This window comes from Notothenia rossii (assembly GCF_949606895.1).
Source record: "Notothenia rossii genome assembly, chromosome: 9".
In the NCBI taxonomy this organism is placed as follows: Eukaryota; Metazoa; Chordata; class Actinopteri; order Perciformes; family Nototheniidae; genus Notothenia; species Notothenia rossii.
Genome location: NC_136907.1, coordinates 33,483,704 through 33,500,338, shown reverse-complemented (window position 1 = coordinate 33,500,338; position 16,635 = coordinate 33,483,704). Strand labels below are relative to the sequence as shown.

The following is a 16,635-nucleotide window of genomic DNA, read 5'->3' as shown; positions in this document are numbered from 1 at the left end:
ACTCGGGGAGCTGGCGTCGGACGGACAACCAGTCCTATAGCCGAAACTGGAGTCGGGACCATGGTTTCTGGGGCCGGTTCAGTAACCGGAACCATGGCTGCTGGGGCCTGTTCTGGAGCCCGAACCATGGCTGCTGGGGCCGGAACTGGGGCCGGGACCATGGGTTTAAGGTCCGGTTCTGGAGCCGGAAACATGGCTGTAAGGTCCGGTTCTGGAGCCGGAAACATGGCTGTGTGGGCCGGGACTGGAGCCAGAAACATGGCTGTGTGGGCCGGTTCTGGAGCCGGCAACATGGCTGTAAGGTCCGGTTCTGGAGCCGGAAACATGGCTGTAAGGTCCGGTTCTGGAGCCGGAAACATGGCTGTGTGGGCCGGCACTGGAGCCGGAAACATGGCTGTAAGGTCCGGTTCTGGAGCCGGAAACATGGCTGTAATGTCCGGTTCTGGAGCCGGAACCATAGCTGCTGGGGCTCGGGCTGCTAGCCTGCCCTTGCGACTCCTTCTCTTCGCAGCCGCCTGAATACTCCGTGGACCTCCATAAGCCAGACGAGTTCCATCATACGACTCCTGAACAGGAGCAGGAACTGGGAAAGAAGCAGGGGCTGACTCCGGACGGAACACACCGAGACGTTTGTAGTCAGCAGGCTGGAAATCACACACTGAGAGAAAGTTCAAAATCCAGCCAGGTAAGAATTTCACCAAGTCTTGCTTCTCCATAACCAACCGGTGAAATTCTACCTGAGCGGCCTCCTTCTGTCGAACACTGGACGCTCAACATTGAAACAACATTATTTTTACCATCTTGCACCAAAGTGTTTTGGGAATACACTTTGTCTGCTGACTGGTGCGTAATGAATCAGAGATTCCTGTCGTCTTAACCTTTCGTCTGGAGATGTGCTTGACTAACTGCACATGGTGTGTGAAACTCAGCCTGTGTACCAAGCTCTTTGAATTCCCATGAGACTTACGCTCCTTTATTTATGCATGGCTCTGATCCCCACACTCTGACTTGACTTGCAATCTGTAAACTCAAAAAGAGATGTGAAGAAACATGGACATTTCCGTATCATTATTTTTAACAGTACCTACAGTATATTCAGACAAGAAATGCATTCTTGGTACAAAAAAAACCCCACCTGTGTCTTGCTTTACCCCCCCCCCCCCCCCCCCACCCCCCACACACACACACACACACACACACACACACACACACACACACACACACACACACACACACACACACACACACACACACACACACACACACCAGTTCCAAGAGTCCCTTAAAAGGAGCCTGGCAAACAAAGCTATTACTTTTGTTATTTAAAAATGAAAGCCACCTACTTTAGCAGACATATTTAATAACACGGATACCCCTTCCTTACATACACTGAACACTTTATAATTTCTGTACATGAAACATGACCGTTTGAGAACATGTAGATGAAGCTGATCCCAGATCTCAGGAAAGCATCTGATCCATGTCACTGAACAAAATAGGATTTCCTCTTTCACACAGCGAGATGAAGTGGCTCTCATGCTATCTGCCAGACTGTAGGTGCATTCAAGCGGCAACATGGACTAAATCAGGCATAACATTAATTTCAGCAGGGACCTGAGTAATAAAGCCACTACCCATTGTAGTGATCTGCAGAGGGATATGTCACTTCATTTGTCTTCCTCAATACGAGCTGTTGTTGCACATCTCCATCAGAGAAGGGCTGCTTTCTTTGCCCATGTTTCCCACCTCCTTAACAATAATAATCACAACATCTCAGTCCAAAGTGACATCTTGAAATTACACATTCCAAAACTTGAAGAGGTTCAATTGACAAACATCTAAAGATGGCCCTTACATCTGAGATAGTGGAACCAACAGACGATTAACTGTGAACTGTGATTGGGTTCATTGTATATGTTTTTATCTTGTCTATTCTACAAACAACAATCATTTGTGACACTGACACTACGATGAAGTTAAAGCTTTGAGTGTTCTAACATCATTTTCATCTTTTCAGAGGAAAGGTTGATGTGCATACTGTGTATATTGTGTCACAGTAGATGTTGAAGAAATAAACACAGGTGCAAGAAAGCCAGTATTCCTTGTTGCTTCAAAGCATCCATCAGATCTGTAACTTGTAAAGAGGGCGACAGGTTTGATCTTCCTTTTTTTGATGGCTTTAATGACAACGGTTAAATGGATGACCAACCTCAGTTCAAACAAACAGTTGAACCCTGTACTATTGTGAAATCATTTCATTTAGAGGCTAAGAGTACTCAGCAACATTCAGTGTTGTGGTAATGGTTGTTAGCAGTGGCGGCTGGTGAAAAATATTTTTGGTGGGGCTATGGAGATGGTGACAAACCATACTAGGGCATTTAAAATCAGGTGACTAATACAAATGTGTGTGTGTGTGTGTGTGTGTGTGTGTGTGTGTGTGTGTGTGTGTGTGTGTGTGTGTGTGTGTGTGTGTGTGTGTGGGGGTGTGTGTGGGTGTGTGTGTGTGTGTGTGTGTGTGTGTGTGTGTGTGTGTGTGTGTGTGTGTGTGTGTGTGTGTGTGTGTGTGTGTGTGTGTGTGTGTGTGTGTGTGTGTATGTGTGTGTGTGTGTGTGTGTGTGTGTGTGTGTGTGTCATACTTGCCAACCCTCCCGATTTTCGAGGGAGACTCCCGCATTTCTCCCGATTTCTGACAAAATCAGATTTACTCACGACTGTTTCCACTTGGACTTTAATACAGCTACACCATTGTTTGGTTTCCATGGTAGCGCGTCTCTTTAGCAGCGCGCGCAACTCAAAGTCTGAGAGGGTGAGGAAGATGAAAACTGAACAATAATCGACAACTCGACCCTCTGATCACTCCTTTCCTGTAAAATACAGGTCCAGCCCACACATATGCTCCATGGTGCCGCATTGCCCTTACAACTACCATAAGCATGTAAATGTTAATCTACAGCTCCGGCGATCCACTAGCACTGGAGTCTCCACCTGTAGCGTCACCTTGGATACGAGTCCAGACACACAGGCCAGGCGCTGAAAGGGCGCCCTTCGAGCATCAGATCTGATGATGCTGTTTGGCTGAAATTATGTTTCGGCGGCATAGTTTACAGATAGCAACAGTCAGCTTGTTGGCTGCTGCTGTTCTGGCTGAGGGCTCCTTTCTACCGCTCGGACGAGAGAGGGTAATGACACACGCTGCGGCCAGGCAGGAAATGTGACTCATCAGTAACTTTAGACATCGTAAAACAATTTTAAACGAGATTTTATTGTAGATAATACATTTTACTGATACCAACTATATAATATGTACCTTGTTCTTTAAAAATAAAAATAAATAAAAAATAAAAATATTTTTGGGGAAATATATTTTTTAATTTATTTTTTATTTTTTAATGACAATCAAACATGTGGGAAGAGGGGGGGCGGCGCCCCTAGCGCCCCTATGGGCTGGCCGCCACTGGTTGTTAGCAAAAGAGGAAAACAAATACACACATTCAATAGGCTAGTTGCACAAGATGGCGTCTATCAACTTCCGGCGGCTGGGTGTGAGCCTGAGTACTTCCGGTCTTCGGTGTGGAGTTGTTTGGGGAGTTAGCGATATACATGAGAGAGAGAGAGAGAGAGAGGCACACCTTGCTGCCCAATATGTATACACATGCCACAACCTGAGGGACAGTGAATGAGACTCACACACACACACACACACACACACACACACACACACACACACACACACACACACACACACACACACACACACATACACACACACACACACACACACACACACACACACACACACGTGTTGAAATGTAATTGTATCACTGTATATATATATCATCAATAATATGTAAACATTTGAAATGTCTGTTAATGTTGTTAATTATTTTGTATTGTGATGCTTTGGCAACATTGTTTAATTTAACTTTCATGCCAATAAAGCCCCATTGAATTGAGAGAGAGAGAGAGAGAGAGAGAGAGAGAGAGAGAGAGAGAGAGACTGACCAGTCTCTCAACAACACTGCTCTCCAAACACCAATCACAGTCAAACGCATTATAACACAATGTAAAGACAACTATTTACAACATTGGGAAGAAGAAACTAAAAGCCAAAGTAGATTAGAATGTTACCTGGCTCTAAACAGAGAGTATGAGCTGGCAGAGTATCTCTCTACTGTCAGAGATAGAAAGCAGAGACAGATCCTAACCAAGTACAGGCTCAGTGACCACAAACTGGCAATCGAAACAGGAAGACTCAAAAGATCCTGGCAACCAAAAGAGAACAGAACATGTGGTCACTGTACGACAGGTGAGACTGAGACAGAGATGCACTTCCTCCTGAAGTGCCAAACATTCAACGAAGTAAGGAGCATTTATTGGAACAAGTTGAACTCTGTAATCCCAGGTTTCAAGGAGGTTGATGACCTCTCAAGACTGAGAGTACTCCTAGGAGAAGGAGACAAGGCACACCTTGCTGCCCAATATGTATACACATGCCACAACCTGAGGGACAGTGAATGAGACTCACACACACACACACACACACACACACACACACACACACACACACACACACACACACACACACACGTGTTGAAATGTAATTGTATCACTGTATATATATATCATCAATAATATGTAAAAATTTGAAATGTCTGTTAATGTTGTTAATTATTTTGTATTGTGATGCTTTGGCAACATTGTTTAATTTAACTTTCATGCCAATAAAGCCCCTTTGAATTGAATTGAATTGAATTGAATTGAGAGAGAGAGAGAGAGAGAGAGAGAGAGAGAGAGAGAGAGAGAGAGAGAGAGAGAGAGAGAGAGAGAGAGAGAGAGAGAGACTCACTCATAGATAGCATAGATTGGAACAGTCTACAGCTAATATTGAAATTTTAAAGCACGTCTAGGTGAAATGCTTTCTGAAACTATGGGTATTTGTAAATGTTGATAAGTATGTAAATATGTTGTATGATATCCTCTATTGTTTGTTTTTATGTTTCATGTGGAACTTAAATTGCTGCAGGTCTCCCTTCTAAAAGAGATCTATGATCTCAAGGGACCAATCTGAATAAATAAAGGTTTGAAATGAAATGAAACATTAGTGTACCACGCTACATCATGTTATCATATTGTGGATTTATTATATTATGTATTGTCCTATGTTATTTGTGTGTGCATTTGTTTTGAGGTTATAATTCATTAGTTATATATAATATATATATATTAGTTATATTCATTAGCCGATTCTTTTGAAAATGGAAAATGAGCCAAACGCAGCAGCATTTGGATGCACTTCAACCAAAACCCAGGCAGTGATAAAGCACATCATTTGTAAAGGCAAACTATCCTTTAAAGCAGGGTCAACAAATAATCTCCATCGCCACTTAAAAACACAGTATCTATTATAAAGAGTTGCGTGAATTTCATTCAAGCCTTACTGTTGCATTTAACTCTATATTAGATTCTGTTGGTTTCTGTCAGTGTAAATAAACCAACCCACTGCTATAATCACACTCTTGACCTTGTTCTGACTTATGGTATTGAAATTGAGCAACTATTAGTCGAACCGCATAATCCTGCTTTATCCGACCATTTCTTAGTAACTTTTGAAGTACTGTTACTAGACTACAAAGCATTAGCTAAAAGCTCCTGCAGCAGAAACCTATCTGTTAGTGCTATAGCCAAATTTAAGGAAGAGATTCCACCAATACTTAACTCGATAGCATGTCTGCATGTAGGGGAGGAAACTTATACAAAATGTACACCACCCCAAATTGATCATGTTGTTGATAGTGCTACAGATGCGCTGCGAATAAAATTAGACTCTGTTGCTCCTTTGAAAAAGAAGAAAATAAAACAACATAAATTAGCTCTATGGCATAATGCCGAAACCGGCAAAATAAAGCAAAAGTCGAGACAACTTAAAAGGATATGGCGTTCCACTAAACTTGAAGAATCTCGTTTAATTTGGCATATTACTCTCAATGAATATAAGAAAGCACTGCGTAAAGCGAGAGCAGGATACTACTCTTCATTAATAGATGAGAATAAGAATAATGCAAGATTTCTTTTCAGCACTGTAGCCAGGCTGACAGAGAGCCACAGCTCGACTGAGCCTTCTATCCCCATAGCACTCAGTAGTAATGGTTTTATGTGCTTTTTTAACGATAAAATTGTTACTCTTAGAAACAAAATCAATGACCTCTTGCCTTTGACCAGTATAGTGTTATCAACAGCTCCCGGAAACGTAAGTTATAATATTACACTAGATAGTAAACTAGAATGCTTTTCAGCCATAAACCTTGAACAATTAAATTCAATGATTCTCTCTTCTAAACCATCAACGTGTATCTTAGACCCGATTCCAACTAAGCTGTTAAAAGAAGTTTTTCCATTAATTAGCACTTCTTTATTAAATATTATGAATATGTCTTTATTATCAGGCTATGTTCCACAATCATTCAAAATAGCAGTGATAAAACCGCTTCTTAAAAAGCACAACCTTGATCCAGAGGTTTTAGCCAACTATAGACCTATTTCTAATCTTCCGTTCCTCTCAAAAATTCTTGAGAAAGCAGTCGTAAAACAGCTGTGTTATTACTTAAAAAACTATGATTTATTTGAAGATTTTCAGTCTGGCTTTAGAACACAACATAGCACAGAGACAGCTCTGGTTAAAGTCACAAATGACATTCTAATAGCCTCTGACAAGGGACTTGTCTCTATTCTTGTCTTGCTCGATCTTAGTGCTGCATTTGATACTCTCGGCCATGATATCCTATTGCAAAGACTAGAGCACTTAGTTGGCATACAGGGAACTGCTTTAGGCTGGTTTAGGTCCTATCTATCTGAACGCTCTCAGTTTGTACGTGTCAACGATGAATCTTCCATGCAAACCAAAGTTAGCCATGGAGTGCCACAGGGCTCAGTGCTTGGACCTATTTTGTTCACACTATATATGCTTCCGTTAGGCAATATTATAAGGAATCATTCTGTAAACTTTCATTGTTATGCGGATGATACTCAACTATATTTATCAATCAAGCCTGATGAAATTAATCATCTAAATAAAATGTAAGACTGCCTCAAGGACTTAAAAACGTGGATGACCTTCAATCTTTTGATGTTAAACACGACCAAAACTGAAGTTATTGTACTTGGCCCGAAGAATCTACGAAACAAATTATCTAAAGATATATTAACTATGGATGGCATTAATTTGGCCTCCAGTGAGACTGTAAGGAATCTTGGTGTTATATTTGATCAGGATTTATCCTTTAACACCCACATAAAATCAATTTCAAGGACCGCCTACTTCCATCTACGTAACATTGCAAAAATCAGGCATATCTTGCCTCAAAACGATGCAGAGAAACTAGTCCATGCATTTGTTACTTCAAGGCTGGATTATTGTAATTCCTTATTATCAGGGTGTACCAAGAAGTCAGTCAAGTCACTTCAGCTGATTCAAAATGCTGCAGCTCGTGTACTAACCAGAGTTAGGAAAAGGGACCACATTACTCCTGTTCTGGCTGCCTTGCACTGGCTCCCTATAGAACACAGGATATAATTTAAAATTCTTCTTCTCGCCTACAAAGCCCTTAATGGGCAGGCGCCATCTTACCTTAAATAACTCATTATACCCTATTGTCCTACTAGGGCATTGCGTTCCAAGAATGCAGGGTTGTTCCTAGAGTCTCTAAAAGTACAATGGGAGCCAGAGCCTTTTCTTATCAAGCTCCACTTTTGTGGAATCAGCTTCAAGTTTGTGTTCGGACGGCAGACACCATATCCGTTTTTAAGAGTGTGCTTAAGACCTTCCTTTTTGATAAAGCTTATAGTTAGGGCTGATTAGATTCAGCCCCTAGTTTTGCTGATATAGGCTTAGTTTGTCGGGGGACATCTTACTTCTTCCTTCTCTCTATCTATACCTGTGTACTGTCATGTTCCGATTAACCCAGCTTCCCCAAATTTCTTTCTTTTTGGTGTCTATATACGCCGGGATCCGGAGTCATGGATGATCCTGCGGTCCTGTGTCATGGATTGTGAGACCTGGATCTTGAGTCGTGGCTGTGGTCCTGGATCATAAGTCCTGGATGGATATACTCTTGGATTCATCTTCCTATTATACACACATGCATTTCCAAACATTTGGACTACCTATGTTGCAAATGTATTATCTTTTCAATTTACACACGGCATCTATTGCACGTCTGTCCGTCCTGGGAGAGGGATCCCTCCTCTGTTGCTCTCCCTGAGGTTTTTCCCATTCTTCCCTTTAAACTGTGGGTTTTCTCTGGAAGTTTTTCCTTGTACGATGTGAGGGTCTAAGGACAGAGGGTGTCGTATTGTCATACTGATATTCTGTACAAACTGTGAAGTCCACTGAGACAAATGTAACATTTGTGATATTGGGCTATATAAATAAACATTGATTGATTGAAGGCAAGATAACTTTATTTACTTAACACATACAGAGGGTAAATTCAAAGTAGTACATTCACTGACATGGATATGGCGCCACCTTGTGTCATGTTTACAAAGAAGATTATTGACATTAGGTCTGGAAATACAGTCAATCATTATCCTGGTGATTATTTCGCTTATTTTCCCTTCAAAGAGCCATAATTCCCATCACTAATTGCTGCCCAGGCTTGCCCATGCTTTTACCAGCGGTCCGTTCTGGTAGTTGACCAGGAAGCAAGCCACATTGAAGAGCTCCTCAATGCTTCCACACACAGACAGTGGTATGGCTTTGTCAAATAGTTTGTTCTCTTTGACTCTTCTGATGCACCTCTCCACATGGACACTCAGATGTGCAATGGATTGAGTCTGCCTGACATCCTCCCTGCTCATTTGGGTTTTTTTGTGCAGAAAGGCAGGCCGGTACACTTTACACTCAACCAGATTGTCCACAAGGAGCCCTTTGTCAACCATTATCGCCATGTCTGGTGTGAGCAGGCTCACGATGCCAGACAGCTTGAAGATCTCCCGGTCACTCATAGATCCTGCATACAGGCCAGACACAAATGTAATGGCACCATGGGGTGCCATGCCGATCATGGCCTTGAATGTAGCATGCGACTTGTATGTAGAAAACACCTCACTCTGCAGCAGGAGAGATGATGGAGTCTGGCAGAATACTTCAGTGCAGTCAAGCACCACTTGTGTGTCAGGGAAATCTGAAAACTCTGGTGGAAGGTGAGCTTTGACAACTTCGCGTGGGGTCCACAGACGTTTGCTTCCAAGCAGTTGGTAGAGGAAGTGTGTCCAGGTGGAAATAATTCTGCTGACTGGTGCGGTGAATGCCAAACCATTCTGCTAGATCCCTCAGATGTAGGCCCACTGACAGGTGCATGAGGAACAGCAGCAGCTCATCAATGGGTGGAAGTTTCTGTGAAAACAAATAAGTGTTAGGCATACTGTAGATACTGTTATAGGGGAGACCGGGTACAGTTGTAACACATTTTCCTGGGGTTTGTTGGTCTGTGTGTGTGCACGCGCGCGTGTGTGTGTGTGTGTGTGTGTGTGTGTGTGTGTGTGTGTGTGTGTGTGTGTGTGTGTGTGTGTGTGTGTGTGTGTGTGTGTGTGTGTGTGTGTGTGTGTGTGTGTGTGTGTGTGTGTGTGTGTGTGTGTGTGTGTCATACCATACTAGGGCATTTAAAATCAGGTGACTAAATACAAATGTGTGTGTGTGTGTGTGTGTGTGGTGTGTGTGTGGTGTGTGTTTTGTGAGTGATGTGATGCACTTGTTAAACGGTGGTATAGTGCGCAGCGTATGTAATTATTAATATACATCCATGCTTGTATTCTGCTTACCGTTGTTGATGGTTGAGAGGAATACGAGCTGCTGGCAGAGGATGCCTTGGCGTTGGTGATCCGCACCATCTTGGTGTTGGCTGCAGGCTCCACCAATTTCCAAAAGGCGAGGAAATGCTTGTATGTGGCAAATCTAAGAATGTAATATTGTTCATGTTAGACATAGTTTTGTTTCTTAAATTAGCTTCCCCAAATGAAAAGTGTTTATCAAACTAGTGGCCATAACAACATCCTGATAGCCTTATAAACAAACCTTATAAACAAACCTGGTGTAGAAACGAATGTCCTCGTCCGACCCTGCCAGGCGTTGTATCCCGAAACGAGATCTCAGTTGTAACACTTCCAGCTGGTGTTGGAGCTCCCTAACCTGGATTTTCAAGGCTTCGTTCTCGTCGGCCACCTGATTTGCCATCACTGCCGTCGCTGGATTTACAGAGTAGTCATGATCCGGCGGCGCAAGTGTTTCCACCTCGTACTCAGCTGTCAAGTCCGGGGTGGGACTCTCTGCCCTCGGCCGACGCTCCCAAACATTACGTCTTGGTGTAGGTAGCTCGTAGTTATTCCAAGCAAAGAGAACAGGTATAGTCCTCCAGCTGTGACCAATAAGTCTCCCGATCGAAAATGCCTACTACACACACGGGTATTTGTTGTGGGGCTGAAATTGTCCCTACGGACCTTGATCAGCCACTGAGCCTTTACCTCAGCATCAATAGGAAATTAATGGAAACTTATCTCCCAATTATAAATGGACTTATTTGTACAAAGGGGCACACAGCAATGGAGTGCCGACTTTCTTACCCGCTGGAAGACCAATCGTGTTCTCTCTCTCTCTCTCTCTCTCTCTCTCTCTCTCTCTCTCTCTCTCAATTCAAATTCAATTCAATTCAAAGGGGCTTTATTGACATGAAAGTTAAATTAAACAATGTTGCCAAAGCATCACAATACAAAATAATTAACAACATTAACATACATTTCAAATGTTTACATATTATTGATGATATATATATACAGTGATACAATTACATTTCAACGTGTGTGTGTGTGTGTGTGTGTGTGTGTGTGTGTGTGTGTGTGTGTGTGTGTGTGTGTGTGTGTGTGTGTGTGTGTGTGTGTGTGTGTGTGTGTGTGTGTGTGTGTGTGTGTGTGTGTGTGTGTGTGTGTGTGTGTGTGTGTGTGTGTGTGTGTGTGTGTGTGTGTGTGTGTGTGTGTGTGTTTGTGAGAGTCTCATTCACTGTCCCTCAGGTTGTGGCATGTGTATACATATTGGGCAGCAAGGTGTGCCTTGTCTCCTTCTCCTAGGAGTACTCTCAGTCTTGAGAGGTCATCAACCTCCTTGAAACCTGGGATTACAGAGTTCAACTTGTTCCAGTAAATGCTCCTTACTTCGTTGAATGTTTGGCATTTCAGGAGGAAGTGCATCTCTGTCTCAGTCTCACCTGTCGTACAGTGACCACATATTCTGTTCTCTTTTGGTTGCCAGGATCTTTTGAGTCTTCCTGTTTCGATTGCCAGTGTGTGGTCACTGAGCCTGTACTTGGTTAGGATCTGTCTCTGCTTTCTATCTCTGACAGTAGAGAGATACTCTGCCAGCTCATACTCTCTGTTTAGAGCCAGGTAACATTCTAATCTACTTTGGCTTTTAGTTTCTTCTTCCCAATGTTGTAAATAGTTGTCTTTACATTGTGTTATAATGCGTTTGACTGTGATTGGTGTTTGGAGAGCAGTGTTGTTGAGAGACTGGTCAGAGTGGCTCTGAGAGGGGGCAACTAGCCTCGGCACCAGCTGACATAGGGGACTCTTCTCTGGGGTTAGCTCTTGGCTTTGGAGGGCTTTGGAGTGGAGGGTGTCTCGGGGGCTGGACCTAAGGTGGTTAAAGAATGTCAGTGCTCTCTTTTGAGTGTTGATGATCGGTGGGTATCTGCCTAATTCTGCTCTACATGCATTTGTTGGTGTTTTTCTCTGAACACGTAAGATGTATCTGCAGCATTCTGCATGTAAAGACTCTGTTGGATGTTTGTCCCAGCGGGTATAGCTCTGGTGACTGAGTGGACCCCATACTTCACTACCGTACAGCGCAATGGGCTGGATCACACTATCAAAGATTTTGAGCCAGATTTTAATTGGAATTTGGACATTATAAAATGTTCTCTTAATTGCATTTAGAGCTCTTCTGGCTTTTTCTTTGAGTGCATTCACTGCCATGTTGAAACTTGCTGATGCTGTTATGGTTAAACCGAGGTAGGTGTAACTCATGTTCATGTTCGATGATATTATTATTTATGGTAAACTGGTATTTGTTCTCCTGACATCTGGGGCGTTTTTGGAAAACCATGACATTAGTTTTCTTCATATTGACTGCCAGGGCCCAGTTCTTACAGTACTGGTCTACTATGTCCAGCTGTTGTTGTAGTCCTTGTTCAGTAGGAGACAGCAGAACAAGGTCATCAGCATAGAGCAGACACTTCACCTCTCTATCTAGGAGGGAGAGGCCAGGAGCAGCACAGTGATCCAACTGAACAGCAAGTTCATTTATATATATATTAAATAAAGTGGGACTTAAATTGCAACCCTGACGAACACCTCTTCTCTGGGTGAAGAATTCAGTTTGTTTGTCTCCAATTTTAACAGCACACTTATTCCCTAAATACATTGATTTAACCAGATCGTACATTTTGCCCCCTATACCACAATGTAGAAGTCTATAATAGAGCCCTTCGTGCCAAATAGAGTCGAAAGCTTTTTTGAAATCAATGAAACAAGTGAATATCTTACCATGTTTTGTTTGGTGTACATGTTTGTTAACTAAAGTGTGAAGGGTATATACATGGTCGGTGGTGTGGTGTTTTGGAAGGAAGCCAATTTGATTTTGACACAAGATGGATTGTTGGTTAAGGAAATCTTGTATTCTTTTATTTAGAATACTACAGAATAATTTCCCCAGACAGCTGATGACACAAATGCTACGGTAGTTATTAGGGTCTGATTTGTCTCCACTCTTATGAATGGGGGAAATGAGCCCTTTGCACCAGATGTCAGGAAAACATCCTGACTGCAATATGATATTGAGCAGCTTTAACACTGTACCCTGCATCTCTGGGGTGCTGCATCTGAGCATTTCGTTTTTAATGTTGTCTGGGCCACAAGCTTTCCTTGGCCGGAGAGATTGTGTCTGTGTGGTCAATTCTTCCCAAGTCATTGGGAAATCAAGGGGGTTTTCTCTCTCTCTCTCTCTCTCTCTCTCTCTCTCTCTCTCTCTCTCTCTCTCTCTCTCTCTCTCTCTCTCTCTCTCTCGTATGTATATCGCTAACTCCCCAAACAACTCCACACCGAAGACCGGAAGTACTCAGGCTCTCGCCTATTGGTAACTCAGATGCTAGGCTGGCATTGACCCCCCCCCCCAATCTAAAGTGTCTGTCTCCTCCTGTCTCCTGTCCTCTCAGAGTACAGAAGAACGTATATTTGCTCTGCTAACACCTTTCAGACTGCAGGAGCTCTTTTGGGGTTTTATGTTGACAGTAACACAGGTCACCATTGACACTCATTCATACAGAGGCTGAGGCCGCTTTACAAGATACCTACTGTGACCCCAACACACACACACACACACACACACACACACACACACACACACACACACACACACACACACACACACACACACACACACACACACACACACACACACACACACACACACACACACACACACACACACACACACACCCCCACCCCCCATGCCTGGCTTCCAGCTGATTAGCTTCTGGCAGACCGATTCATACAAATTACAATTCAACAAGCCATTGTGTTGTATTAACAGCTATTTAAAAATGATGCACAAAACAACCTCCAGAGGAAATAAAACACATAGCCGTAAGTCAAAATGTGATGCTCATACACATGTTGTACTGTTGAGTTAGGTGTCACTTGTGCCACGCATGGAGGGAAACTCAGCATCTAAACCCTGCCTTTTGTTTTCGCAGCAATATTTGTATTTTTGACCTCTATTGATCCAGCAGCTACATATAGTTTTATGAGTTGTGCCATCACAGTGCGGGGTTTCCCACAACCTTTTACAGGGGGCATTCCACCTGACGTCTTCTCTTCTTGCGTCATGAACAGGCAGTAATGTCCTTGCTGCAGCTGACCCAACTACTTAGATTTATTCAAATGAATGCTTGATCACGTTGGCAGCATTTAATTGATCACATATGAACGCAGGCTCACAGTTTTAAACACATGGTTAATGCTGTGGATTTAAACAAAATGACTACTTATTTTTTTACATTTGGTTCTGGATCGTTTTGTTTTTAAATACAGTGCTCTGTATCTTGTGCTTTTGATTCCTGTGAAGTGTACTCTTGGATGTGGAGCAGGTCTGGGTCTCAGCGGCTGATTTGATTGGTTGTCCTACAGTTTGATGGGAACAGAAGCTCCTACTGGCTGCTCTACATGTTACTCTCTCAGTATTAACTATTACCTACTCTTCTTAGGGCTGCATATCTTTACTGAAAAGCATAACGTGTAATGCAGCTGCTGTATCTATGATGTCATTTAATTATATCCTGGTAAATGTTTTTACATGAGTCAATACTTGTGTTTTAGGTGGAAAGCTATTAACATTATGTTCTTATAATGTAGACTGTAGAATTGTGCACGCTGCCTTTAAACATACTGTATGTCTTAATGTATTTAGCATAACATATATTTACCCCATGTTAATGTTCAACGTGAACAGCGGAGGATTAAAATGCTAGTGGAATGAACCATAACATTACATGTACTTATAGGATATAGTAAACTAGTGGTTGGAACATTTGAAGCCGCCGTATGTCGTCTCTGTGTGCTGTTACAGCCCACATCAGTCCTTTAATTGAGCACAAATCTCTGCCAACTGCATCTCCTTTGTGATTATAGTGCATTCAGTCAGTTAGAGAATATCGTTTGTTGTGTAACCATCGATTGCACCCAGTTATATTAAAAGCGAAAAATCACTTGAGGACTGATTGTAACAATAGACATCCAAAGTCTGAACACATTATGATAACCAGTATGGACAAAAATACAATTGTTAATACTTCTGCATTATAATGATTTTGCCTCCAACGCACCTCATCAAAGCCACGTCCGTACCCAGTGACAGTTTTTTCCTTTAACAAACTTGTCAAGTGCTTCTTTAATCTGACAATCTATAGGACCCAACAATGCTGCATTTCATTCTGATCATTTATATCAGGTACTGTTCAACTTCCATCACTGTCAGCATATGCAGGTTGACTTTCAGGTTGAATTCAAAATGCAAGAAAAGCAACTTATCTAACAATAACATGCTCGATTCAGTGGTGTTTGTTCCATGTTTCCTTCTCTACTGTACCAAATCAATACATCATGATTGACTGGCGGTGCAGCCGTATTTATGATCAAGAGTATCTCTATGTTGTTGTTACACAGCAGTGTGGACACAGCAGTGTGGACACAGCAGTGGGGACACCAGGTGCGGGCGGGGGCTATGGGCTTTAACAGGTTAACTTATATATATTGTTGGACAACATTAAGGGTAAAATATGTATACATCCAAAATGATGGATTTGAGCCTTTTCCTTAGCTACAGGGTTAACAAAATGTGGGTTTAGCAGTCATCAGCAATACAAAAGAAAGTCTATTGGTGTTACTGTCATTATGATCCTATACATTTGATTAACTGTTTGTATACAAATATGAATTAAAGCATCCTAAAGAAGCGGCCTTTATGTTGAAGGAAGGAGTGAACCCTGAGCCCAGCCAAAGACAAGAAACAGGGTGTAAATATCAAACACATCACGAACACATTGTGCTCAGCAGCGCATCATGCAAATCCCTCAGCAGGCAGGTATAGGCCTGAGGAGTGAGGCGCTCAGGGTCCACACTGCAGCAGCCTCAGATCCGCTTGTCTTGGTGAGAGTTGATATTAAGCTGCTACTAGAGCAGGTGAGAAGTGATACTTTGTGGTTTTTGTGAGGGGGATTTTTTGATGGAATGAGGGGTTGCCAATCATTTTAGATCATCATTTGTCAAAGTATTTTCTTAGTGTGTCTGTTAGAACTGTTACACCAGAATGTGAATAGTGTGTGAAGACAGTTTTGCACAGTACTACATGGAAAATGTCCATTATTTATTGTACAAGTCCAAATGTGAAAGTCTGAGACGGATATAGCTCTTCCAGAGTCAGAGCCAGTCTCAGGCCAACACACACTGCATCCTGCGTATTACCCTTCGGATGTGACAGCGATATTACATTTTCATTTATTGAAATTCAATTACAAAGTTTATCTAAATAATGATCAGCAATTCATAAATGAATGAATGACCTAGCCTAAAGCGTTGGAGGAGACGACTGCAGCCTTCTAGTTATTACAGAGCATGTTAAATGATCTTTGAATCAAGTAGAACAGAGGATTCAGGCTCCCATGGCCGCGCTTCACATCCTATAATGTGCTGAATGATTTCAATGGAATCAACTGTTCATTCCTCTTTGGCCAGTCCGTGCCAAAGTAGATCTGGATAACTGAATGAATGAATGAATGAATCCATGCCTGTGTGTAATGCAGCACGCACTCTGAATGCACGGTGTAATTGTTTGTGTTTCTCTTTTCTCTCTAGGTAAGTGAAACCAATTGCTGGGGCTGATTGAAAGTGGAGCGCCTTGGGTCTCACCTTCACTGCACACACGCTCTGGTACAGTGAAACCTTCTACTGCTGCTCTCAATTAACTGCCTGGAAATCAAATGGCTGGATGTCACACACCTTTTCCTTTTTACCTCACATTGCGATTACAAATGT

General features: G+C 42.4%; 1 protein-coding gene and 1 long non-coding RNA gene across 3 annotated transcripts in view; one reads left to right on the top strand and one right to left on the bottom strand.

Annotated features, from left to right (window-relative positions):
• LOC307018550 overlaps nt 1–16,635 on the top strand; it is a 144,112-nt gene that overhangs the window by 50,204 nt on the left and 77,273 nt on the right. For both annotated transcript variants that reach the window (XR_013802431.1, XR_013802432.1), the window contains exon 2: nt 16,456–16,530. This is a non-coding gene — a long non-coding RNA (uncharacterized lncRNA). The remainder of the gene's footprint in view (nt 1–16,455; nt 16,531–16,635) is intronic.
• LOC307020252 (uncharacterized protein) lies at nt 4,912–10,664 on the bottom strand. The gene is made up of 3 exons (XM_079651485.1): nt 10,086–10,664; nt 9,820–9,952; nt 4,912–9,394 (listed from the first exon to the last, which is right to left on the bottom strand). The coding sequence occupies exons 1-3, from the start codon at nt 10,229–10,231 to the stop codon at nt 9,173–9,175; spliced, it is 501 nt and encodes a 166-aa protein (XP_079507611.1). The 5' UTR covers nt 10,232–10,664; the 3' UTR covers nt 4,912–9,172.